The sequence below is a fragment of the Seriola aureovittata genome, chromosome 5 (genome assembly GCF_021018895.1).
Source record: "Seriola aureovittata isolate HTS-2021-v1 ecotype China chromosome 5, ASM2101889v1, whole genome shotgun sequence".
In the NCBI taxonomy this organism is placed as follows: Eukaryota; Metazoa; Chordata; class Actinopteri; order Carangiformes; family Carangidae; genus Seriola; species Seriola aureovittata.
Genome location: NC_079368.1, coordinates 1,735,514 through 1,762,036, shown reverse-complemented (window position 1 = coordinate 1,762,036; position 26,523 = coordinate 1,735,514). Strand labels below are relative to the sequence as shown.

At 42.0% G+C, this 26,523-nt stretch overlaps 1 protein-coding gene across 1 annotated transcript; it reads right to left on the bottom strand.

Annotated features, from left to right (window-relative positions):
* Positions 1-1,379: 1,379 nt before the first annotated feature.
* On the bottom strand, positions 1,380-26,469 carry npdc1b (neural proliferation, differentiation and control, 1b). Its single transcript, XM_056376950.1, has 9 exons — positions 26,108-26,469; positions 13,761-13,928; positions 11,419-11,508; positions 11,117-11,326; positions 9,394-9,460; positions 7,461-7,542; positions 6,838-6,917; positions 6,178-6,277; positions 1,380-5,536 (listed from the first exon to the last, which is right to left on the bottom strand). The coding sequence occupies exons 1-9, from the start codon at positions 26,175-26,177 to the stop codon at positions 5,465-5,467; spliced, it is 939 nt and encodes a 312-aa protein (XP_056232925.1). The 5' UTR covers positions 26,178-26,469; the 3' UTR covers positions 1,380-5,464.
* Positions 26,470-26,523: the final 54 nt, after the last annotated feature.

The window sequence follows — 26,523 nt, the reverse complement described above, 5'->3', positions numbered from 1 at the left end:
TATTTACAAATGAAACAAACTTGATACGATGTGTATATCAGTGAGCTTTACAGGAGTTAACAGGTACAGTACACTGCTAGCTGTTTCTTTCATTTTACACAGAGGCTCTACATTAGGGGCCTCCGGACGTGTCCCGTATAACAAGTATATACTAATCCTCAACACTAAAAGAGGCCATTCCTCCACCACTGATAAATAAAGTGCCATTCTAAATTAAGACAATTAAAATGATCAATGCAGAACATGTAGTTTTTGCTTCATTGTGTTATTACTTCTCATTTTTGAGACGAGAGCCACACATCTGATCATTCTAACAGATGATTTAATCCCACTGTAGGCTGGGATTACTGTGTTGTGCCACCAGATGGCGCTTTTTACCACTGTTTTAATCCTCCAGTTTTTAAACAACACTGTTTTGTTTTTTTAGCCTCTATGAAGCATATTTTAAAGTGTCTCATTTACAAAGCACTGCAGTCATGAGTCAATAATGAGAGATGAAATGGAAGTGAATAACAAAATTTATAGAGGTAAGCAACAGGGAGGGTGTTGGCAGTTAGACTCCATTGATCGTCATCAAGCGTAAGCCCATAAAAAGATAAGAGATAGGACTGGGACTAGGAGAGTGAGGGAAGAGATCTTCCTGATTCAACTTTCACCAAAGCTTCATTTTTGTTGCTAAAAGTGTTGAAAAACTACATTTAAAATTCCAAAGCAGTATCTATTTCCACAAGAAATGGCCTGGTTTTATTTGGAACTGCTGTCAACCCAAGAAATAGTCCCTGGGGTGACATGAGCCAAATGGTTATGGGGGATGCCACAATGACACAAAAGCCCTGAGCAGCAAGTCCGACTCCCAGCTGGACACATTTTGCTGCATGTCATTCCCCTACTCTCCACCGTCTCCCCACATTTCCTGTCTCCAATAAAGTCATAACATGCCCTCAAAAAAGAGAGAAACTAGAATTACCACCTTGTGGTTGTATCCCTCCGCCACTCAGACTAGTTTCAGATTACACCCCTGTTTAGCCAGAGTCATAGAAAATATGAACCATTTGTGTGAAATTTTGTCATGACTGTTGAAAGTGTTGTGAAATCCATTCCCTGAGTCCAGGTGAACATTTTTTACCAATTTGAAGAAGTTCCATCAAGGAGTTACTGAGATATTGTGCAAAAGAATGGGACGGATGGATGGACAACCCAAGAACAATATGCCTCTGGCTTTGGCTGTCGCCAGTGCGGAGGAATAAAATAGTCCCTGTTGTGGTTGGGGTGAAGTGGTTGGGGTGAATGAAGCCTTCAAAATATGAAAATAATGTTCCCCCAACATCTGTGTGATTATTTCATTTGAAAAACAAGACACACAAGAAACCATGTTAGACTTCAGATTATATAAATATTTATTTCTTTCATTTCAGCTCTGTTATATCCACATGCATGCTAAACATAGTGGTAAAGAAGTCCTCTTTAGTGTATAGAACTTATTATATGTAGTCTGAAAACTCTCTTTATCAAAGAGAGCTAGCCTCATTACTTGTTCTAGAGTTCCTTCACAAGACCTCGTCATCATCAGAGAGAGAATGACCAATACAAGACAAGCAGCTTAGGTTGTTTAGCTCTCAGCACTGGTGAAGGGAAAGCAGAGCCAGGTATCATTAAAAAAAGGCAAACAACATGAGAATGATATCTTTTCTGCTAATTCCTTATACATCCAACCAATAATTTGTCCTGCGTGTTGTTCTACAAGCTCAGTGGGTTAGAATAAACCATCTTCACAACACAATTGAAGCATCTCCCACATGTTTCTTTTTACATACTGACACTTGTGTACGTGTGCAGGTCAAGTACAGTTGATTATGCTCTTCCACTGTTGGAGAGCTGAGATGCTGTGGGGGGGGGGGGGCAGGCTGAAGAGAGGTGCCACAGAGTGCGGCTTTCCTGAGAAACAACAGCGAGAGGCCACAGTTACAGCCATGGCCACTGGAGTTGAAGAGTCATCCTGGGTGTGTAATATCATCTGTGGCCTGTGCAAAAATACAGAAAGGTGGGTGTGCACTTCCAGTCCTATGCAGTATTTAGGCCAGGTGAGGGGAGCAGGTCCAGTAAAGGAAAAAGCAGAGAATATCCAATGTAGATGCACCAATCCAATCTGTCATGTGTCATATATATCATTATAAACATTCAGTGTTAGCACTGAATCGGTATCAGGGAAACCAAAGTTACATTGGTCCATTTGTTACATCTGCCCACTAAAGTTCTGAGATACCTTTTATTTTTCATTTGAGTGCAACTTGTGTGTGAGAAAATTCAAATGTAAAAATCTGAATGTTATTTTTGTTTGAAAATATATAATTACCACAGTGGAGGTTAAATATAACTTTTTAGTTCCCATTGCCATAATGAAATTTAATGTAACACTGTGAAAATGGAATTGTACTAATTATGTCCTGATTGTAAGATAGAGTATTTCTTGATCATTTTCACCATCTACAACTCAACATACTTAAAGAAAACACAGTATCTTGTAAACCTGTAAAATTGGAACATCTGATTGGGTGCTCTGGTTTCTGGCCACAGTTGCCATGTCTGCTTTGTATAAGCACATTTGGATGTTTTTCCAGTAAGTTTAATTTCAAAATTCTCAACTTCAAAATATTTAAGAATCACAAACAGCAGCACAACAGCTGTTGTCCCTCCCTGCTTTAGGGTAGTGCTGTTTACCTGTTCTGTGTTTGAGCATGTATGCAAGTATGTTGAGTTGTAGGTGGCGGCTGCTTTAAAATGGCAGCTGCCAATGCCAGATTCTCTTTGTCTTTTACTTGGCTCTCAAACGGGCCGATTCAGTATTATCTTGATTGATTGATCTTTGTTGTAAATAATGTCAATATCCTCTAAATGCAGTCCTGGCAGCTGTAGGGGTGAGAAGCCATATTGTTGATGCATGTTTCCTTCTTTTCTTTTTTCCCTTTAGTTTAAGTAGGTTAGTGGATACTGTTATAGATGGTTTTGTTTGTTGTTGTGGCCATGGTCACCCCAACACCTATTTCTACCTTAATTAATGAATAAACCTATTCTGTTGGACTGGAATCTGCTGTGGCACTGGTCGTCCTAGTAGTGGGATAAGAGGGGAGTCTTTTTTTTAATGATATGCACAGGTTCCTCCTAGGCATAACAATGCCCTACATTTCTGTCTGTCTTACCATTATTTTCAGAGTGTATTGAGTGTATTTCATCTTCAACAATATTCTGACATTATGCTGTGACCCTTCTTTTCGAAATATTCTCCAATACTAATATATGTGTGAAAATACACAAATATTTATCTCTTGTCATTTTGCTTTGCCTGTCCTTGACATTAGCATGATGTCACCTTCCATTTTGTCATGTGTTGCCTGATAAAGACTTGGCAGACTTGAAACATCGCCTGTTCACTTCTAATAAAAGTTTAGGACTTGTGTTACAGTGTTTGGATGCTCTCTGCTTTCCCCTGAAAGGTGCTATATCTAAGTTTATTCTAAGTGGGTGGTGTTAATGATAATGGTCACTTGCCAGAAGTTTCAGCCGACGGTGTGTTTACAAGTCAAAAGGTCAGAATACTACGACGGAGTATTAGGGCCACATTGAGGAAACAGGAAATCTAAAATCTTAATATTTCAAGAAAAAATTCATAAAGTTGAAAAGTTGAAGTTGAAAATAACATAATTTTTTAGGAATATTACAATCAACCAATCAAACGGGTGAAAGGACAGTCAGTGGCAGCCTGAGCTGCTTCTGGCAGCTGCTGTTTGTCTGTCTAACAATAGAATAGACTCAGTTTCTTGACAATCTTTTCAATGTCATGATGATGATGATGATGATGATGATGATGATGATGATTATGGTGAGTATCTCTTTATTTGTGAAACCTCTGCTGCAGTATAACTTCACAGGATGCTACACGTTCCTCATTTTAAAGCTTCCCCTACCCCCTATATTTCCCCTCTAAAACAAACAGAACCTAAAATGACCACTTGATTCTCATTATATTATGAAATATTATGAATTTTTTTAATTTAAACGAGTTTATTCTCGAAATCTCCGATATATTTTCCTTCAATGTGGCCCCAATACTCGGTCGTAGAATACGCCCCTCTTGGCAGTGCTACTTCTTTGTCCTTTCATGCTGAACTGAGGGCAGACTAGATGCTACAGTGACTCACGATCGCAAAGTAGTGTTGGCACCGATGGGCCAGGGCGAGCTGATTAGCATGCTTACTGAAGTAGAAGAAAAGACGTGATAGAAACAGAAGCAAAACGAGGCTTAAAATCGCACTTGCTTTCCACTTCTGGAGACAGCTGTTGGTGAATAAAGGAATAAAGTCTGATGCTGAATTTGCAAACGTTTCTTCTACACTGATAAGTAAGTAATTAGCTGCTAATGCTAAAGCTAGCTATGTAGCGATAGTAAAAACTTACATATAGCACCTTTAATTTACAAAACTATTACATTTCAGTTAAAAACGATTATGCACAACACATATAATGGGTATAATGTTTTCAAAACTTGAACATCACAACTTTTCTGAGACTGTCCACATGTGTAGGAACCCTGCAAACACAGTCAATGATAAGAAAGCAAACAGCTCAATATTTGACACAGCACTGGAGAATCTAGAGGAACATGTGTATGAACACAGAGTGAGAGGTAAGATCTCTCTCCTGTACACGTTAGCAGCTAAATACAGATCACAAAACCATGGGGACCAGCCGCGTTAGTCAGATAGCATAAATACAGCACGGCCTCGCTCAGTCTCCCAGTTCTACATAGAGAGATTCAAATTCCTTTGAAATCATTCAAGTTAGCAAGAAACTTGTAAGACCTGTTAATGCATATTGGCTCCCATGTTTCATACACAGCATCATCAATTCATGCATAGAGCAACTAGACTGAATAGCTACATAACAGTGAGATCAGGGTGCTGCATGAAATATTAAAATCAAATTTCTTTAAAAAAATACTTCAGTCAAACCATAGCCTGCAATGACAACTTGATAAATTAGTACTGACTTATTCGTAAATATATATATCTATCAATTAACTGACAGAAGCACTTAACTTAGTGGCATCAGAAAACTGGATGTGCATGGGACTCTGCTCTATCGACAAAGGATATTATATTGAATATGTGTCTGCTACCTGACAGAAGTCAGTTGTAAACAAAACTAGGAAAAATGAGTGATGACATAAAAAAGAAGAGAGTGTGACTGTAGTGTGGGAGACATTGGTCCCAGATTCAGTCCTGCTTCAAACAAGAAACCTTTCTGTGACGTCCGTTCACTGTCCACGCACTCCTCTTCCTCTTGCTCTTGCTCCTCCGTGTACCTCATACTCTCCATCCTCTCCATTAAATGACTGGACTGAGGACTGAGGATGTGTGTAAATTAAACTATTTGTACACACAAGTGCTGCAGTGTTGAATGTCCAGGTTTACTTGTGGAACTTCTGAAGGTAGAGGGTGGAATCATCAAACAGCGGGTTCTTCACTTCCATTTCCCCCGTCTAAAGATGGACAGAGAGAGGGGAGAGGATTCTGGGTAACATAGCCCATTATCAGAAATCAAATGTCAAAAAAACTAAATAATCTCCTTTTCTAACCACTTGTCTTTGACTTCAGTGGAAAACACCATGACGTTAAGGAAAGATGTGGAAGGATGTGAAGCAGAATTTGTGGACAACCACAGTCCAGAGAGAATCTTACTGCACTAATACTCATTCTCCTGACACCCTGCTTACAACCAACCACAAGCCCAGGCCGAATGCTCATCCACGGCTCAAATGCTGTTCCTATAACACGGTGATAAATGTTCTTCTATCCTCCTCCAGTCTCCTGGGCTCACTAGCCTGGCCTTAACACTTGAGACTGCAGGCTGGACAATTAAAGCAAATGCTCCATAGAACTGCTGGAAACTGCAGTTCTATCGTCATTTGAGCCATTGCTAATATAAATATTATTGATTTGTGCAGCTTTAAGTTAAATGAATATTATGACTGAAAATGAAAGATATACATTTATTTGCCATGATTTTGTTCTTTAAGTCTGGTTGAGGGTTTCCCACTGAAGACTGATTCCTCACTGTGGATGATTGTACTGATCTGATGATAGACACAGAACGTAATGAAAGTGGAGATCATTTACTCACAGGTGCCAAACCAGGACACTCATATACGGTGAAATCTCCGTCCTCGTTCTCCTCGTCTGTTGATGCTCCTGAGTCAGGAACTTTGAGCTCATCCCTGTGTCTAGACACACACACACACACACACACACACACACACACACACACACACACACACACACACACACACACACCCACACACACGCACGCACTTTATATTGACATAAAGCCCAACAAAGTTGTCAGACCCCACAAGTATGTTGGACTCCCAGTTTTCAGTAAAGCAAGCACAGACACGTAGATCTAAAGACATATAAAAGTCACACAATACTCAGAGGACAGATTGATGGAGGCAGAGAAGGCAGGGGAGGATGACAGAGGAGACAAGGGCTCAATCCCAATGTCCACCCTCACAGACTCACAGATTTGGAGGTGTGTTCTCGGTAAGTCCATGAGGGCTTGTTGTCCGTGATATGTGACGAAGTGCTGTCCAATTCCTCTTCATACCATTTTGAACCCTATCAGCCTCTTGCACTCAGTAACTTACCAGGTGACGTCAATTAAATCTGTGAGGTTCCAGGGCTCAGGCCTTAGGTGGGACATTGGGATTGGGCCAATCACACATGTCAAGGAAAGATGAGTGTGTGTGTGTGTGTGTGTGTGTGTGTGTGGAGGATGACTCACTTCTCCAGGGAAAGCATCTGCTGCTTCTGGTGCTGGTAGTGGTACATCTGAGCACTGTGAGCCAGCTTCTTGTCCCCAGGCTAGAGCACACCGAGGGGCAGAGGGGCCATGAGAAAGTCAGTGGTATTCATCCACATCACAGTCACACGGTTCAGGTGATATGCACTTTCTGACATGTGTCTGTACTGCACATGTTCAGGGTTCTGACACAGCTGAAAGGACAGGTCCTTCTGGGGCACGAGACACATAGAACTAGCTTAATGGCTAATGCTACCCAGCAAGAAATCGGACAATTGGTGATGAAGATATTATGATATGCTGGTCTATTGTTCTTTGTGGAAAGTTGTTAAGCACATAGGTTTAATTCCAGATTTGGTAGCAGTAGGACAACAGGTCTGTAATCTGTAAAAAGGATCTGTCACATTCAACATCTGCATGTTTTGGCCACAGTGGCATCAGTAAGTTATATTATTACAGTCGTGCCGCTGATAAAGTATTCCAAATTTATAAGCTTAAAGAATTTTCAATATATTACAATATAGTACTTGTGGTATATGATACTATCAGTTACTAGACTCATTACTGTTACTATATCGAGGAGAGATAGAAGTTTTTCTGCTTACCAAACTGTCAAAGTTTTGGGCTCTAATCAGTCCATACGCAGCAAAGTCCACCTTCTGAGTGAGACGCACACCTTTCTGCAACCTGTCAGAAAAAATGAAATGACTAGAGGAGATCTTTTTGAATGCATTTGGAACTGACTGGCATGTATTGCTGTGTCTCTGTGATTTTACCAGTGGTGGATTCAAAGTTAGGGCATTGTAAACTCCTCATTGCCTTACTGGTCAGTAGACTCACTGGTCAGGAGACTCACTGGTCAGGAGACCCACTGGTCAGAACTGGTTTCATTGGTCTGACTGGTCTCACTGGTCTGACTGGTCTCACTGGTCAGAACTGGTTTCATTGGTCTGACTGGTCTCACTGGTCTGACTGGTCTCACTGGTCTGACTGGTCTCACTGGTCAGGACTGGTGTTACTGGTCAGGAGACTCACTGGTCTGACTGGGCTCAGTGGTCAGGACTGGACTCACTGGTCAGGAGACTCACTGTTCAGGACTGGTGTCACTGGTCAGGAGACTCACTGGTCTTACTGGTCTCAGTGGTCAGGACTAGACTCACTGGTCAGGACTAGACTCACTGGTCAGAACTGGTTTCACTGGTCAGGACTGGACTCACTGGTCAGAACTGGTTTCACTGGTCAGGACTGGACTCACTGGTCAGGACTGGTTTCACTGGTCAGGACTGGACTCACTGGACAGGACTGGTCTCAGTGGACAGGACTGGACTCAGTGGTCAGAACTGGTTTCACTGGTCAGGACTAGACTCACTGGTCAGGACTGGACTCACTGGACAGGACTAGACTCACTGGTCAGGACTAGACTCACTGGTCAGGACTGGTCTCAGTGGTCAGGACTGGTTTTACTGGTCAGGACTGGACTCACTGGTCAGGACTAGACTCACTGGTCAGGACTGGTCTCAGTGGTCAGGACTGGTTTTACTGGTCTGACTGGTCTCACTGGTCTGACTGGTCAGGACTGGTTTCACTGGTCTGACTGGGCTCAGTGGTCAGGACTAGACTCAGTGGTCAGGACTAGACTCAGTGGTCAGGACTAGACTCAGTGGTCAGAACTGGTTTCACTGGTCAGGACTGGACTCACTAGACAGGACTGGTCTTAGTGGTCAGGACTGGTTTCACTGGTCAGGACTGGTCTCACTGGACAGGCCAGCTCTCAGTGGACAGGACTGGTTTCACTGGTCAGGCCAGGTCTCAGTGGACAGGACTGGTTTCACTGGTCAGGCCAGCTCTCAGTGGACAGGACTGGTTTCACTGGTCAGGACTGGTCTCAGTGGTCAGGACTGGTTTTACTGGTCAGGACTGGACTCACTGGTCAGGACTGGTTTCACTGGTCAGGACTGGTCTCACTGGACAGGACTGGTTTCACTGGTCAGGCCAGGTCTCAGTGGTCAGGACTGGTTTTACTGGTCTGGACCAAACTCTCTGGTCAGTCACAATATGTGATCAACTGACCGCAGACAGAATCTAACTGTGTGAAACACTGCACCATTATAATAACAATACGGCAAGGTGCAGCTCACCTGGCTTTTAAAGGGAATCTGGAGATGGCACTGTGATTGGTTTATTGCATGTTACACCAAACACACTCCCATGAATAATGAAGGGGTTCAGTACAACCCCTCTGAACCATGTACCTGGAGCAGAGTCTGATTTTTCTCCCGTTAAAACAGCATGTGTGCCATGAGCTTCAGACCATGTGCTTTGGACTGTTAAAATACAGCCAAGAACATCTTTGGGTTTTAGACTGTTGGTTAGGGAAAAAAGTCACTCTTCTAACACTTCATAGACCAATTAATCATTTCAATTGAGAAAATAATCAGCATATTAATCAATAATAACAATAATTTTAGATTCAGACCTTCAGGCTGTACAGTGTAGTGAGAGTCTAAAGCAGTAGAAAGAGAGGAATAAGATTCTTACCTGACCCAACAGGCCCCGGCCATGATTAAAGCCAGTGAACCTGCCGCGATGAAGATGGTGCTCATTGCTGAGAAGAAAAAAATACAGACAGTCAGGACAAGAGAACGCTGTGCGGGTCTGAAGGTGTTAGAGGACGACATGATGCCTGACTGCTCTGGAGACGGGTCTGAAGCGGAGTGTGTGTGTAGCTGGTTATCAACAACAGTGAAACCAGCATTGATGACAGTAATGGAGTGTAGCAGAACTAACTGACAGTAACACAAGTTCTGTTCTGTTAACTCGAGGACAGTCCACGAGATTTCCCAGCGTGCAGTGCTAACATTTGGTCTGACAAAGGAGGTCTTTTACTGAACTGATCGAAACGCTTTGGAGTCTGATGTTCCATAAAGATGGATTTTTTCCATCATCTCTGTTTCCAGGTTGACTACCAGGAAACAAGATCCTGGTTGTTCCTGGGATTTTGCTTGTGTGTGTGCGCATGTGTGTTTTACACACTGATCATACAGACTGAAGCAAAAACCAAACCGCGCCACTGCCACAGATAAATGCTAAAGTTTGACCTTCAAATACTGTTGTCATGGTGACGTAGCTAAATGGAAAAATTAGGACGTGCTGGGAAACAGAATCAAACGATTCTGAATGGTTCCCATTGTTTACACTTGTAACAGGAATTACCGCTCTGCCAATGTAAAAAAATAAAAGATACGTAGGTGGCTTACCTCATATTGGGATATCATTTTCTAATTTTAAAAATTTAATTTTTCCTACTACAGAAAACACAGGTTTGAACCATTTGAATTGGCAAACCAATACAACCAGATGCAACTACCTGTATATAACCCTAATTGTGCTAATAGCAACCACAAGACAGAAAGTAGTATTTGGGTGGAATAAGCCTTTATGAGAGCGGTCCTAAAATCAGCCTCCAGTACTCCTCTTCATGAGTTGGTGCTGGAGCGAAAAAGTAAGGTCCTAGAAATGCAGCCTCCGATACTGCAGGAACAAACTATTGGAAATAGCTTGCGCACAACTTTTTCTCCAGGCTTCGCAACTTTGCCATCTACTGACCAAAATCCAAACGGGGCTGGGACTGCAGGTCCCTCTCTCTGCAGCCAGGTCGGCTTTCATTTTCCATTAGTGAAAGTGACATTGTGTGACTCCGTCATGCAGTGTATTCAGTGCAGCAGCCCAGGCCTATGTGAGAACTCATGAGACAGACAATTTTTCACAATCACAATCAATCAATCTTTACGTTATTGGATTTAGAATATTCCTTGACAGACCTGCTGTGCATGACATGATTTCAGATCATCAGATCTGCTCCAGCACTTAGCATATCATCTTATCTGTATTCTTATTTGTTGCAGCTCGTCTTTGCTTTTATCTCCTGAATCTTAATTGTATTCTATATTGCATGTATAGGACTTTTGCTTGTGTTATTGTCTTACTGTTATGACTTTGTTTGTTTGCTGCCCTGCTGCAAAGACGTCCTCTCACAGGACAATAAAGATGTGAACGGAACTGGACTTCAGTCCATCTTTACAACACAAAGTCATAATGGAAACTTCCTGTGCATCGCTGCCAGACCGATGCTTGCTGCTGTCCTCTGTTATATTATTTTTAGTGTTTTTAATAAATCTGTTGCCTGTGAATCATCAAAGCAAATCTCGGTGACCACAGAGCTCAGGTCACTGAGCAAAGCAGGTTGTGGTTAAAGACTTACTGATGAAGACGCGGTCGTTGGAGGGGTAGGGGAGGATGATGGGATCGCTGAGCAAAGCAGGCGTGTGGTTTGTGGTGGTGGTGGGAGGAGCCACTCTGGTGAATTGGACACTCTGGCTTGTAGGCTGCGCTGCAGTTGAAGCTCTGTGGGTGTGGCCAGACTCACTGAGCTGCTTGGATATGTGTTGAGAGACATCCTGGGAGGGCGGAGCTGAGAAAAGAAATGAAAAGTTTGGAGCCATTACATCAGCAGAGGTATTGTAGAAAATACCAACAGGTGTAAAGTAGTAGCCTATCCACTACCTGGCAGCCTGGCCTCAGTTCTCTGCTCACTGATGATGGCAGACAGGAAGTCGATCTCCTCATCCAGCTCAGGGTACGTGCTCATCTTACCTGGAGGAACACAAACGAAACAAAATTACCAGTGAGTGGAGAGTCATCATCTCATATTATCTATTTACTACATATGGGAACTTTGTCAGTGCTACATTAACAGCATGTTTATGCACCAAACTTCAAGTAAATCGGACAGACTTAACATTTATCTTTAGAGCTGCTAGAAACCTGTTGAAAAACCAGCCCAGCTAGAGATGGCTGATGGCCTAATCAGCATTTTGTTGGCTCCCGCTGGTCTGAGGTGATCTGATGCTGGTGAGGGTGGTATATGAGTTCATGCATAGAAGATCAGCATCTACTTAAAGTTGTAAATCAGTATTTACGTGGCTGTTCCACTGGTTTAGTATCTACAAAATACTGGCTCTGATATCAGCCTTCAGAAACCTATGTTGGTCAAAATCCAGTCTTTTAGCATTTGGTGTAAAATAATAAATTACAGAAGCACTTCAGTGATTTGGTAATGTACTTCCATAAAGTTGGAGAAGTCACAAGAGACATGACACATTTTTAATTACCTACTTCTCCCTGGCCATGTTTATCCCCAGGCATGCCAGTTTCCACCCACCAGATATCACTTTTCCTGTCTTTTTACCCACCTGCTCACCTGTTTTCTTATCTACACCTGGCTACAGAATACTTCCCTGTGTCATCCTTCCCTGTGGCTCCTCCCTGCCTGTGCTGCTTCCACCCATGAAAGAGAAATCCCAACTCTAGTAAAGGTCAAGACTCCAATTCGTCTTTTGTTAGAATGTCCAGAATATCGGAGAAACAGCCATGTTCTTCCAGCTCCACACCCCCGGTTTGCAACACAGAACTCTGTTAAGAGTTCAAGCTGATGACATCATCAGGGTTATTTTCTCAGACTTGATAAAGCTCCCCCAGAGCCACAGATGACACCATCAACAGAAACATTGACCAGCCGACCAACCAGGGGCCGGTTCCACAAAGATATGTCAGACTGGTCTGTGGCGTTGGTCCAGTCTTAGTTTGGCTAGAAGATTTAAAGATTTTATTCCTCTGCGCCGGCATCAGCCAGAGCCTATTGTTTTCGGGTTGTCCGTCTGTCCCATTCTCAAGGACACAATATCCCAGTGTCTCTCAACGCCCTGACGGAACTGCTTCAAATTTGGCACAAACATTCAGTTGGACTCAAGGACGAACTGATTAGATTTTGGTGGTCAAAGGTCAAAAGTCAAGGTCAGTGTGGGCTCACAAAACAATTTTTAGCCATAACTCAAGACTTCACAGAAGTTATGATAAAATTTTACACAAATGGTTCATATTTTCTATGTCTCTGGATAAACAAGGATGTGTGGAGGACGCAGACAACCACGAGGAGGTGATTCTAGTAGTGACTTCAGTCTGACTCCAGGCACCTCTGGAGCAACAAACCTGAAACCTGGACAATGTGTCAGGCTGACGTTCAAAATGATCTTTGTTCCTAAAATAAATCATCTGAGCCACACAGATCACCTGACCATCAGTACTGATGCTTTAAGTTACTGTGTGTAATACTGTGGAGGGTAAAATCAGTGCATTAAAAACAAAAAGATAACGCAGCCCCATGTGGCAAAAAACTGAAAAAAAAAACCCTGCAGTCTTGATTGTTTCAATGAGGGAACCACTGCTTGTGCCCATTCACTTCCTGTGATCCTGTGCTGCACTACAGAGCATCATCTCACTGCCTGGGGTCTGTGGTGTAGGAGGAATATATATGTGTGTGTGTGTGTGTGTGTGTGTGTGTGTGTGTGTGTGTGTGTGTGTGTGTGTGAGACTGTGTGTGGGTGGACGGCAGTAAGGGGAAGGGAAAGGACAGAGAAATGAAAAACAAGGACAGACGGATATATGGATGTGTGGGGGGTGGAGTGGGTCAACAGCAACAGGAGGACAGAGAGGATGAGAAGGTAAAGAAGCCTCTACATTATCTGTATGGTGCAAGAAAAAAATGAAAGAGGGAAAAGAAGAAACAAAATAAATAAAAGGATGTGAAATCTGTGAAATCAGTTTGAGAAAATAACCTTGATGATGTGTTCAGGGTTCATTCAGCCTAGGCTTTTAAAATAAAGTCTGTGTGATAAACCAGGGTATGGAAGACACAGGTGTTTACCCAGCAATGATAATGTAAAATCTAACATGACATTTTCTAAATGGGATAATTGTATTTGAGCAAAATGTGCATGTTGTTTTGTTATTTTGTAAAAGTTGAACTGGTACTATGTATGTAGCCACAGTGAGGACTGACCACCGACCTTTAATGATCTGAGCAGAGTGAGAAGAATGTCTCTTCTTGACCACACATCGGCCACGGGAGTCCTCCACCAAAGAGCGCAGGCAGGGGCCACAGTGTGAGCTGCCCGGCTGGCAGAAGTAGCGTCCTGCCCGGGCACAGTCTAAACTCCGGGGACACAGATGAGATCCTGTGGATAAAGTTATAACAGAAAACTTCACACAACGTTCGGAGAAATTTTACTTTCAATACAACAACCCAAATTCTTTAATTCATATTTTCAAAAACAAAAGAGACAATTATAGAAAATGTAATTCAATTTGAGTTTTTAAAGCAATACCACCAGAGGCTAGTTAGTTTAGCTTAGCACAAACAGCTAGCTTGACTAAGTCCAGAGGAAACACTTTTTGTAAACAAGATAGAAGACAGAAACTTTGCTGTAGATGTATTTTGTTACCTGTTTCCCCTGTTTCCAGTGTTTGTGCTAAGCTAAACTAAGCTAACCAGCCGCTGGTTTGTATTTACCATACAAACACGTGAGCGGTATCAAGCTTTTCAAAAATAAACTGATTGTCATGTTCCGTCCTGATATCTAGGTCATGTTTTCTGTTTTCGTCATATTTTTTTTTCATCTCGTCTTATTTTGGTGCGTCTAACCTCTCCTCTCGTTTCAGACTTACACTTCCTGCCATTGTGTGTTTCCCGCTCCTGTGATTGTCGACCCCGCCCCTAATGTGTTAGACCTGCGTCTCCTCGTCTTCCCCTCCTTGTGTATTTAGTCTGCTTGCTCCCTGTTCGTCATCATTCTTAGTAGCAAGCATTGCAGCATTCTCTGTCTACTGTGTGTCTGACCTGTTTCTTGATCGACCTAGTCTTTTGCCTCAGCCGTTGGATTTGTTTGCCCTGCCTGGCTGGCTTCCTGTGTACTGACCTGGTTTCCATTAAAGACCCTGCCTCTGATTGCTGCTTTGAGTCGTGTATTTTTCAGTCCAGAGGGCGGCACGTTGGTGCGGTGGTTAGCCCTGTTCAAAGCACCAGCTTGGGGCCTTTCTGTGTGGCGTTTGCATGTTCTCCCTGTGTCTGCGTGAGTTCTCTCCGGTTTCTCCGGCTTCCTCCCAGGATTTTTGAGTCCTCACCTAGTGGTTGTGATACTGATACACATCACATGGACCGTGACATCAGTTGTCCAAAGCTTAATCATGGCACAAAAAACTATTTCTGTTTGTTGTTCATTGAAATGCATTTTACAAACGTAAGATTATATTGTGTTTTCGTTAGACGGTCATTTAGTCCATACATGTACAAAAAAGTACAAAGTCAATGCTGGAAATCTGATTCTAGAGTGACACAGAAGTCAAAGCAGTCAACCTAAAACTGAACAAACTGACTGGTATGTGAAGGTCAGAGATGATGACAAGACATCGCAAGGAAAATGCCAGCTTGGAAAAGATCCCCTGTAAGTTGAGAGCAGATGTGGTCGGGAAACCTGACCTTGTCTCTGCTGCTGCTGCTGTGATGCAGTTTTGTAATGGGTGCAGGCCGTTGCTGCTTACCTGGTCTGATATATGACAATGTGCGGGTGGGAGAGGATATTCCTGGGGGTTTAAGGGTCGACAGGAAGGGCTAAACATTAGTTGATGAGAAGAGTCTTAGTCAACCAAGTTTTGATTAGTCGCTTGGTCACAGGGAAAAAAGAAATAAATAAAACTCCACATGAAGTGGCCACTGTCACACACAGTCATCATAGACATTGTTCATTGCAGCACACAGTAAACACAGGCCAGCATGTCAGGCAGGAAATCACAAGTCTGGGATCATTTCAAGAGGCTCGAGGACAAACCCCGAGAAAGCAGCACGCAAACTATCGTCCATCTATCAGCTCAAACACGGCTTATCATTTCAAACATGTAAGTAGCCTAATATTAGCCACTTAGCATGGCCACTTACTCTAACGTTCTCTTTGCTGGTTGTTCCGACATATTCGGATTCATTACAGCTTCGTTTCTAAAGGATCATTATTATGTATTTCTCTGTAATATAGTGCAGTGTTAGTAGTGTTACTCTCAACCCTGGACTCAAACCATTTTCTGATGCCACCCCCATATACTATATTTAAATAGTTAAATGAATAACATAAAGGTGCAATGAATAGTCGAATAATGGTTTAAACTAAGGACTACTAGTCGACCAGGAGAATTTTGGGTTGGGCTACAACACCTGTATGAAGGGAAAACATCGGAAATCCGATCCACAGAAATCCACAGAGTGAAAAACAAGAAAAATAATAGTGCTGGAAGCGGCACAAAATTTGACAAAGGCAACCGCCTCATAATTCTCTCTGCTTTATTAACAATGTATTACGCATTACATGGATATCCAACATGAAACTTCAGTAAACTGTGAACTGTGCCTGTTCGTCAGGATATGGTTAGCCTACCTTAGCATAAAGACTGGGGTAAAGAGCTGGCCGGGCCGTGCCTAAAGTGACATCTTTATATTTCTGTTTTTCTATTAGCAGACTGCTGAGAACATGCCAGGAGGTCAGCAGTTTCAGAAAAACTCAAACCAGCTCATCTGACACCAACATCGTGCCACACTCAAATTCACTCAGATCACATTTGTTCTCATTCTGATATGAAAATGAAGTGAGGCTCCTGACCTCAGGCAGGAGTTTATGCATGAAAAAGGAGGTGTGCATGGTGTATATCATACATTATAATCTTCTCATCCTCTATACATCACTTTAATTCTTTGATGGATATAGATAATTAAAACGCAAAAGAGAGAAGACACCAGTTTTAAAGGGTGAAGAGGTTACAAGGGACTCATTGTACCTCTACATTAGTCTGACTGAGCAGTCAGAGCATTGCTGCAGATACTTCATCTGTTGCACTGGTTGTTTTGGTGTAATATTGCATCCATTTACTTGTGAAGATAACAGAAAACCTGTGAGCACAGCACCTGTGTGAAGAGCAGAATAAAGCTGGACTCTTCATCCTGCAGAGTGGAAAATAATTAGACCCAGCTATCAATATTAACCCCCTTCAGCTTCCTCGTCAGAATCCCTCCTGTCTCTGTTACTGGAACCTAGACACTGGTTGCCATGACGACTTCCATGGCAACTGAGGAGTTGTGACATCATCAAGGGGTGAGTCACTGCACAAACGCACAAGTCAAGGATGGAAGGTTTGTCTCAGGCTATTGTAATGAGCAGAGAAAGGCAAGGATGACAAATGCACGAGGAAAATGATTATTAGACTGTCAGTGAGCTGGAAGCAGGTGAAGTGCACATTTCTATAGAATTACAGACTTTAACTTTAATACTTTTTATGGCTTACCACTATGTGGGTGCACATGGATTTTGGTCCTATAGCTGCACTATAATTAATGCCATGGACGAAGCAGCTAGCAAACTGTGCAACTCATACACACTCACAATGGCCGAACCTCGGAGACTACAACAGTGGCGCTAATCTATTCAAAGCTTTACAACTGGATGATGCAATGAGGCACTGAGGCACTGAGGGTGTGCTTCCCTGTTTCTCTCAGCTGTCAGATCCTGTGGGCCTGAGATGAGGTTCATGCGCTCAGTTCATTGCCAGACCCAAAGACAGGAAAGGGCTGAAGCACACAGATGTCACACCTCAGTGAGAATAATACTGCAGACGTGTAAGCACCAACCTGACTCAACATCAAAGACAGTGAAATGCAGGCGAGTAGCATTTGCAAATATCTCCACCATGATGTATGTTGATATGAGTGGTGATACAATAATCAACTACATCAACAACAATCCTACACGTCGCATATTTTTATACCACGATCCGTAAATGATTTCCTGAGAAATGAACGAAAATGTCAATGAACTACTTTTGGTGTAGTCATGCTGACAAACCAACACACATTACTCAGTCTGACATGTTCACATAGTAAACTGTCACAAAGACTGATCACATCTTAATAAGAGATTTTGTATTGTTTTGTGCTGCACGTACAACTTGCATAACAGAAAACCCCTGCACTGTGTAACTGTGCCAACATGAAGAGACAAAGTCTGTGTGCACCTTTTCACAGTGTGCTGCACACACTGTGAAAACTCTTTCAGCTGCACTGCTTTGAATACCTCCACATGCAAATAAAAGCCACTGCTGAGAAGCTTTATCGCTGCTATTTTGAAAAAAGGCTGTAAAGCACATTAGAGCAGGTGCTATTAGGCTTTTTGTGCTTCAGTCAGCAGCACTGGTGTTCACCAACTCTCCGAGCACCGGTAACATTATCACAGTGTATTAAATACACTTTCTTCAAAAGTCACTGTTTCCTAGCAACCTCCTGTCCCTTGTTTGGTCAAAGAAAGTGAAATGTGTTCATTCTCTTCATCTCCAGTGAATTACATGAATTCTACTGATTAAAGAGAATTACATGTCCTTCAAGCCTTCAGATGCATTACAACCAACAGTGCTGCAAATGTCTCAACTCATACTTGACCCTGGCAGGACTGCTGGTTTATAAATGTATTACACTGAAGCAGACATCAGTCTAACTCATGGTCTTATTTGTTAAAAGGTTTCTTTCTAGATCGTGAAGCTGCACTAGTCGATATGTTCGTGTTAACTGCGGATCAAATGTATCACATGAAAGGTGCCGCTTGTGGCAGAAGTGACAGAATTATACTCTGACCATTCATCAGATACAGTACGTTGTGTTTCCAGCTTGTTTTTCATTTTCCCCAAGTGGCAGTGAGTTGATACAAAATCAATCTGCATTACAGTTATCCTCACGTCACGTGCAAGAATATATCAACTAAAATGATACCGCAAATATTGTGCATATTATCTTTGGAGAAACAACTTCTATAGGCCTCAAGTCTCTAAATGTTGGTTGGTTGGTTTCATCTCACTTAGAGAGAACATCATGAGGTTAGGGAAAGATGTGAAGGAGAGAATCCGACTGCACTTACACTAGCTTCTTTTTTTTTTTTTTTACTTCAACCACAAAAACAAAGCAAACGTGAAGGGAATATGAGATGAAGTTGAGCCATTAATATAAATAAGAAACCAGAATATATTATATTCAGACTTAAGTAAATAGTTTAACACAGTCCAGAACGTACAGTATGAACATATATTTGTCATCTCAAACATAAAACAGCTGCTCTGTTGTTTCTACATTTACGTAGGTCTGCCAAGGTGAAACTACAATGTTGTGTCGTTTCAAATGTTGCTGCAGCAAGGAATTGTGGGATGGTATTTCTCCTTTCCTTTCCTAAAGGAGGGTTCAGTGTTTCCTATGCTGAAGGAAATAAGATAGGAAGCACTGAAGCTCCTTTCCTTATCATGCAGAGAAGTGGAGCAGCTCTGATCATGGCTGCTGCTCAGAGACTTCAGCTCATTTCACTCAGTTTGAACCTCCAACCTCAGCCATACTGTCACCTTTCATGGGGGGCCACTGACTGGAGAATCTCATACTGAAGGTTCCTACGCATAGTGACAGCGGTAGCTAGCAAGCTAGGCTAACCACTTGCCACTAAATGGACACTATTTGAATTAGTTTGCTGTATTTTCATATGTATTTTGATCACCTGTGCAGTTCCTGCATAGAAAGGGGGGGTGCTCACTAGTCAGCAGCTGTGGTGATGGCAAATGACACAAACTGTCAAAACATTTTTACTTCTGTTTAGTTTTTCGATTACCAGTCAGCAGTGAGCATCTGCTCAGCTGACGTCAGTGAAGCTGCAGTAGCAAGTAGCAGTCGACTAAATGATTTTCACGTAGATTGAAGAACTCTTTAAGAAAAGAACAGCTTGTTTTTTCTGATGCCCTCCAGCAAGGTAACATATCCCCAACCTGTGCTGTAAAGACTGTTGTTGAATCTGTATCACCTGAAGAAGACGGCTCTGCCTTACACTAGGTCCAGATGAGCCGAGGAGAGAAAAGAACATTATAAAAGAAATTCAATTAACACTGCTTTCTATTCCTGATTCACATCCTGTGGAATAACAGCAGCTCCATCCATCCACGGCTTCAAGTGGAGGTCACAGTAAGAGTCTTAAAATAGACCGCTCCCAGTAAATTCAGCAGAAATAGAAAACTCACTGAAGCTTCTGTCAGAATACTCAGATCAATGATCAGTGAGTCACTCTTCATCTTTTCCAGTAACAGTGCATAGTCATGACGAAGTGTATTTTGATGAATCATCATTCTTACAGTGCTCTGTTGTCTACTATTAAATCCTTAAACATGAAAATGCCTCATTCAAACCTGCTGTGTTGCAGTGCTCCAGGCAAACTGAGGAGACACTAAGCAGAAGGGGAGCAGCTCTCAGCCCTGACTGAGAGGGAGCCGTCAGGCAGCAGAGAGAGTGGAGGCACTGCTGATCCTCACACTGAGCCAACAGGGTGCAGAGACACAGTGGTGCTGCATGGTGGGCGGGCGTGAGGCCGGGACTGTTAACACGTCTGCAGTAATGCAATGTAAGACATCCGCAACATTTAAAAACATTAAAACACGAGGGGAATGAAAAACATGAACGACATAAATAACATGAATGTCTTTCCATCCTGCAACCATGTGTGCACGCTGCACGGCAGAGCTGAACACCAGGGGCCAGATGATAGATGATGCGTACACACAAAAACCAGGCGTACGTCATTTCCTGCACGTAAATGAATCTTTATAAAGACCTGCGTACACACGGTTTCACAAAGTGATCCAAGTTACAGTGAAAATACAAAATAAGCTGAGACTTGCAATTTAACATAAAATAAAATAACCAACTTCACAGAGCCTGTTTACACAGCATTAACAATTTTACAATTAATAACAGACAGAAATAATTGTGTTTAAAGTACTTATTATACATTGTGAGTCATTGTGTAACTGTTTGATACTATTTGATTATTGACTCATCTCAGTGTTAGAGCCTGGAGCCTCGTTAAGACTCTCCAGTCCCAATAAATGAAGTTCAGAGTGAAACAGGACTTTACATCAGAGCGATTGTACTAAAGTAAACCTTTACCTCTGTTTCACAGTCAGTGAAATTGCGCCTCTGTCTCATCTTTCTTCTCTGTGTCTGATCACTTTCCCTTGATTAAGGGAGAGTGTCCATCTATTTATAGATAATTGTGGGAGTGGAAATGAGGCTCATGCCCCCAGTTTCTCAATGAGTAAGATTTTCTGAAGTGGAACCATGTGAACGCACGGCTTCATAATTCTGATGAAAAGAATGCGTATGTATATTTCTGATTTTGTGCGTCACATAGTTCTCATAGTCATAAATCTACAGAGTTTCATGCATCTGGCCCAGCTGCAGAGGTTTCAGTATTTCCTGGGAGATCTCACCACAATCTGATCCGACGCTTTGGGAAAAACATGGTCCCCTGTTTGTGCATACTGAAATACAGCTAATCCTTCTGTAAACCTAACATTCATGCAACTGTTGTAGATAAAATCCAACCATAAATTGCATTAATTATTGTAACAGAAGAGGATTTTGCACCAGAAAACATGGCTGGATGTTCCTGCTACTGCACACATGAATAACTTCACATCAAGCACTATAAAGATGATCAACTGCTCCATTACAACTACGGTAAGAGTAGGTATTGTGTTTTTTTTCCAAATGAAAGACATTATACGTAAAAAGTATTCTTTTTCTACTTAAAATATTAACACTCTAATGAATATAAAAGAATAGAATCAGAATATTAAAATTAACAATTTTAGAGCTAATTATCTAAAGTTGTGTCTTTAAATTGAAACGTGCTGAGCTGTGCTGAGCTGGAGACCATCACCAGCTCCTTCTGACCTAAACCCAAGTGTAATTCACACGTCAATGAGTCCTGAGCAAGACACTGAACCCAGAACTGCTCCCCATGTTTCAGGCCTAAGCCCGCATGGTAGCTCGCTGACAATGGTGTACTGGCACAAGTGTGTGTGTGTGTGTGTATGTGTAGGTGTGTGTATGAATGACGGCCATGCATGTTCAAATGCATTGTGTACATTGCTCAAGCTCACGACTTGTTGCTTTGAAAGCCGAACTAAAGGCCGTCGGCTTCGGTGTTAATATGAGAGCACTGTAAGAAATGGTGGAAGACTGTGACTCCAGAAATGACACAAACTGACAGGAATGGAACGAACTGTGTGAAAGTGAAACTCCTTTATGAAACCCCGACATATTCTGTCCCGAGTCACTGATGTGCACAAATACTTATCATGTGTCACCAGACAACCTGGCACAGGAGGCACTTATGCAAATATATATTTGAAATCCATATTTAAGAAAAATAATAATGTTCAGATATCTTAAAAAGGTGTGAATGTATTTTTAAAATAAAATGCATATTTAAATAGTTTCTATAACAGTAATTGGGATTTTTGAATACACTAATTTATACAGAGATTTGGGTGAATGAATGGTACTTTAGATTAATTAGCTGTATCAAATCATCTGTAGGACCTCGACTGATCCAATAATGTAGAAAGATACAGACTGAGAGACACTGCAAACTGACAATCAGCAAGGAGCCTAAATATCTGCTCTTCTGTGTTCACATTCAAATTCCATTAGATTGCACATTGATTATTTTATGATTAAGGATCTAAAATAGAATAAATTAATGTGTTCTTATTCTCTCAATTATCGGCTTATGGGTTAAAAAATATTAAAATTGGTGAAGTAACATGAAAGCTTAGGGGCAATGAGCCTTATTTTAAATTATGGTGAAAATTCTGTGATATTTGAAGGAGTTTTTAAATAAAATACTGAAATTAATTAATCTTAAATACAGAAATGTAAGTTCTTCTAAGTTGCAAATTAAGGAGTCCTCCTCGTGTCAGGACACTTGCAGTGACGGGGATAGATGTCAGAATTTCATGGTAATCACTCCCAAAGGAAGAGGGTCGTCAATGATTAATTGATTATTGATTAACTGCCATTAATAATTGAATTGATAAAAAATATATTAACCGACAATACAGAAGATGAGGACGTGCAGTTTAACGGTTAGAAAAAGTTCTGCAGTTTGCTGTGGTACCTGGTTGTGCCACTAGGTGGTGCCTCCGACTGTTTAATGAGATCGAGCTGCATGTTGCTGACGCCTGTGAGGGCTGCACAGATTATAAAACACACGTCCGAGGAAGAAGAAGACGTGGCAGTGTAGCTCACTGTGCTCACTGTGGCAGTCATGTTGATGAACCACATTATCTGGCAGCTTCAAATTATGAACCTCACCACATCCCAAAGCAACAGCCTGAAGGAAGAGCTTTTCTAAATCAACAATTCACAGATTACAAACTCAGAGGACAAACAAAGATCTGTTTTACCTCTGCCCCTGTACATGACTTACAACACTGACCCGTTTATTTCTTTATGTATGTATGTATAGGGTGAAGGCCCTACTGTTACTACACCCTCTGGTGCATTATTAGGACAATACTTTACTCCAAGGAGGCACAATATCACAAGAACAAAACCACACAGAGCCTTCACATCATCAACACTGAACATCATTTTGGATTTTTTTTTCTGACCTATAGCTGACGCTCGTTAACTGCCAAGATTAAAATGTACTATTTAGAATAGATGAGCTTCTGAAAGCCATTACAAATATCAATACACGGGGTTAAAGAACATACAAAAAGCTCTATGTTATAAATTCATGAGGTCATTATAAAGATCAGTGCTGGATAATGCACTTCTGGTGTGACAGTCAGAATACTGCTCTCACCACTAAAGCATTAAACCTCAAAATAAGGATATTTTAACTGTTTAACTTATACTATTAATAACGGTTATGAACCACTCTGATACATACATATATAGGCTGTTAAAGGAAAATGGCACACAGGTGCACTGCGTGGTACATTTACACAACGCTGGCTGACAGTCAGGACATCAAGGTTAAGAGCAGAGCTGCACTGAGCAACAAGACAGAACACAGCAGATGATCGGATCACCATCTCACACTCCAACAACAGGTGTGTGTGTGTCTCTGGCTGAGTCACCGAGTCACACTGGTGGGAACTCTCAGGTTCGACTGATATCTGATCATCTGAGAGGTCCAGTACTATCGTAAGACACAAAAATGTTGCATTTCATACTTTTAAAGAAGCTGAAATTCCCTCAGTTCTTCACGGTTCTTTACACCATGACTTTTGGGTTAAATGATAGAATTCAAAAAGATTGTGATTAAGCTTGAAGGTTCATAGCAGTGTTGAGATTTCACTGCACTATTGTTTTAACCCTGGCTCTGTTTACATTATGGTGTGTAATTTCATATGGATCAGTACATTTTATTTCATGGCTTTGCCTGACTGTAATCAGGATGTGTCACCGTGCATTAAACAATATGACTATCCTTGTTTCCGTATAGAGTGGCACAGTCACGTCACATGATGCTCTAAATGCCATTTACACTCACTTAACTTTGGCCTGTTTGATGATGTTCAAACTGCTGTTTGCGAGCTGACGAGGTTAGGAAAGGGTTTGTGTGGATCTCATGGTAAATTGTGGGAAGTGAAACGGTCGTCATCTACGGTCAGCGGCGGGGAGCTCTTGAGCTCTGACATTAGGAATGCGTTTGTGAGGACAGCCAGGCCGCAGCCGACACCTCTGCCATGATACCACCATCACACCCACTCACACACCCTGAAAAACATCCTGTTCCGTCCATTTCTGTGGCCCTGAATCATCCTTCTCCCACCTCACTGCCTAATGTGATTTTTTTCTATTGTACGGTCTCACAGCCACACGAAGCAGCACACATCATCACTGGGTTCAGAAGCCCAGAGTCACTGAGGCCGTCATCTGTGCACATGGCTGCTCGTGACTGTACTAACACACAAAGCACCACAACTTCACATTTCAAAGACGTGTAAAAGCGTTTAAAAATCACCAGTATGTTCTAAGGTGTTTTCACAACTTACCTAAACATTCTGCTTTTTAATATTTCAATCCTCTGTCATGATACTAAATGTTCCCATGAGGTCTTACAGTCTCATTGGCTGCGATATGAACACAGGATCACACTAACCTCTACTGCAGCATTACTGTTGTCTTTTTTCATCAGGGTAAACCAAACAACAACCACTGAGGCTGAAACATGAAGCCAACACTGAAGCACCAACACCTGCAGTTCCTCTAATGACCACTAGAGTCTGGCTCCAACAGTCAGTCCCCATAGACTCCCATGTTAAAATGTCCAACTTTACAGCAGAAATCAACATGTTTACAGCCTGGTACAAAAAACAGTTTTGGTCTCTAGAGCTAATTTCCTCCTTCATGACACCTGTTTATATAACTCACCTGTTTACATTTTATTAAGGCTTAAAGTTATGGAGAATTGAGGGCGTGCTGCTTTGAGTGACAGGTGGGTGGGCGTATGTTTGTCACAAACTAACATTCACCGAAGTCTCTGCTCCACACACACCCCTCCTCTTTGTCCATTTTTGCATTAGCTGGGAGTTAGGGGCGGAGTCAGACACTGCAAAAACCACTCTTCAGAAACCTGTGGGTCACATCACAGAGGCTACGTCCATCTCTGTTTACAGGCTATGGGTATTAGCATGAAATGGATATACTTAATAAGTAAAGTACAAGTAGAAGTACAAGTAAGGGATAACTTAAGATCCAGAAGTCAAAGGAGTGAAATCATTCATTATAAAAAAGTGACATATGACTTGAAACAGTAAGAACATAGGTCGTTATGGAAAACAGCTTATAAAGTACTGAAAATGCCTATTGAGATTTCCCAGAGGTGATGGTTTTACCAGGAGCCAGATAACGGTTCTATGTTGATAAAGACGCCCAATGAATGATTATCAAAATTGGTGTCATTTTTTTTTAATTAACCTATAATCAATTGATTGACCGATCATATCAGCACTTATCTTAAGACTGGAGGGTTCATAACACTAGATCTCAACAATGAAGGGGGAAAAAAAGACAAAAAGGCTTCTCTCCATTCACAGTAAAGGTACATGGATTACATGGATACATATTTTTTATATCCTCCATTCTTTAATTAAAAAAATAATTAAACTATTTTTTTAGGGCTGAAATGAGTGATTATCAATTAATGTCAACTATTTCTCAATAAATGCATGAATTGTTTGATCTGCTCCTTGTTAAAGACTCATTATATTGTCAGTCAGACACATTCTATTCGGATTATTTCATATTAAACGTTTACCAAAATATTATACAAACAGACAATCAGGCCGTGACACACTCACTGAGACACTACAGCATCACAAACACTAACATTATCATCATCTGATCCAAGGCGTGAGAGGATTACAGGGTGATGCACAGCGGTCCTGGAGGCCCTGTGCAGCTTTACCAACCCACCAACCAGGTGGCAGCAGGTCTTACCTGTCAGGCACATGCCCAGCGCCAACAGGGCCGCAAACACCGCAGCCTGGCGGAGCAGCGGGGCCCACATCCTGGACAAGAGCTCCGACGATTGTCAAGGGACACAGAGACAGACTGGAGGAGGACCAGGAGGAAGAGGAGGAGGAAGCGGGCACGGCGGAGGGTGGTCGGTGCTGATCATTCCCTCATCCCCCCCATCCCCTGGTGCTCAGGGAGGAGAAGACTCAGAGGAGCGGAATAAATAACCACCGGTCAGAAGATGACGGCAGAGCGGGAGACGATGCAGCAGATCCCCGGGTCCCTGTGTCTGCTGCTCCCGGCAGCTGCTGCACTGATGCTCTCCTCTGACTGACTGAGCAGAGGCAAGCCAGTTCGTGACGTCAGCACGCTGCACTCCACTCGTTCTTCTTCTTCTT

Coding starts and splice junctions, on each gene's coding strand:
- npdc1b (XM_056376950.1), bottom strand. CDS start 26,177: ATGTGGGCCCCGCTGCTCCGCCAGGCTGCGGTGTTTGCGGCCCTGTTG. Junction 11,327..11,418: donor AACTGAGGCCAGGCTGCCAG/GTAGTGGATAGG, acceptor TTCTTTTCTCAG/CTCCGCCCTCCCAGGATGTC. Junction 6,278..6,837: donor CAGATGCTTTCCCTGGAGAA/GTGAGTCATCCT, acceptor GTGTGTGTCTAG/ACACAGGGATGAGCTCAAAG.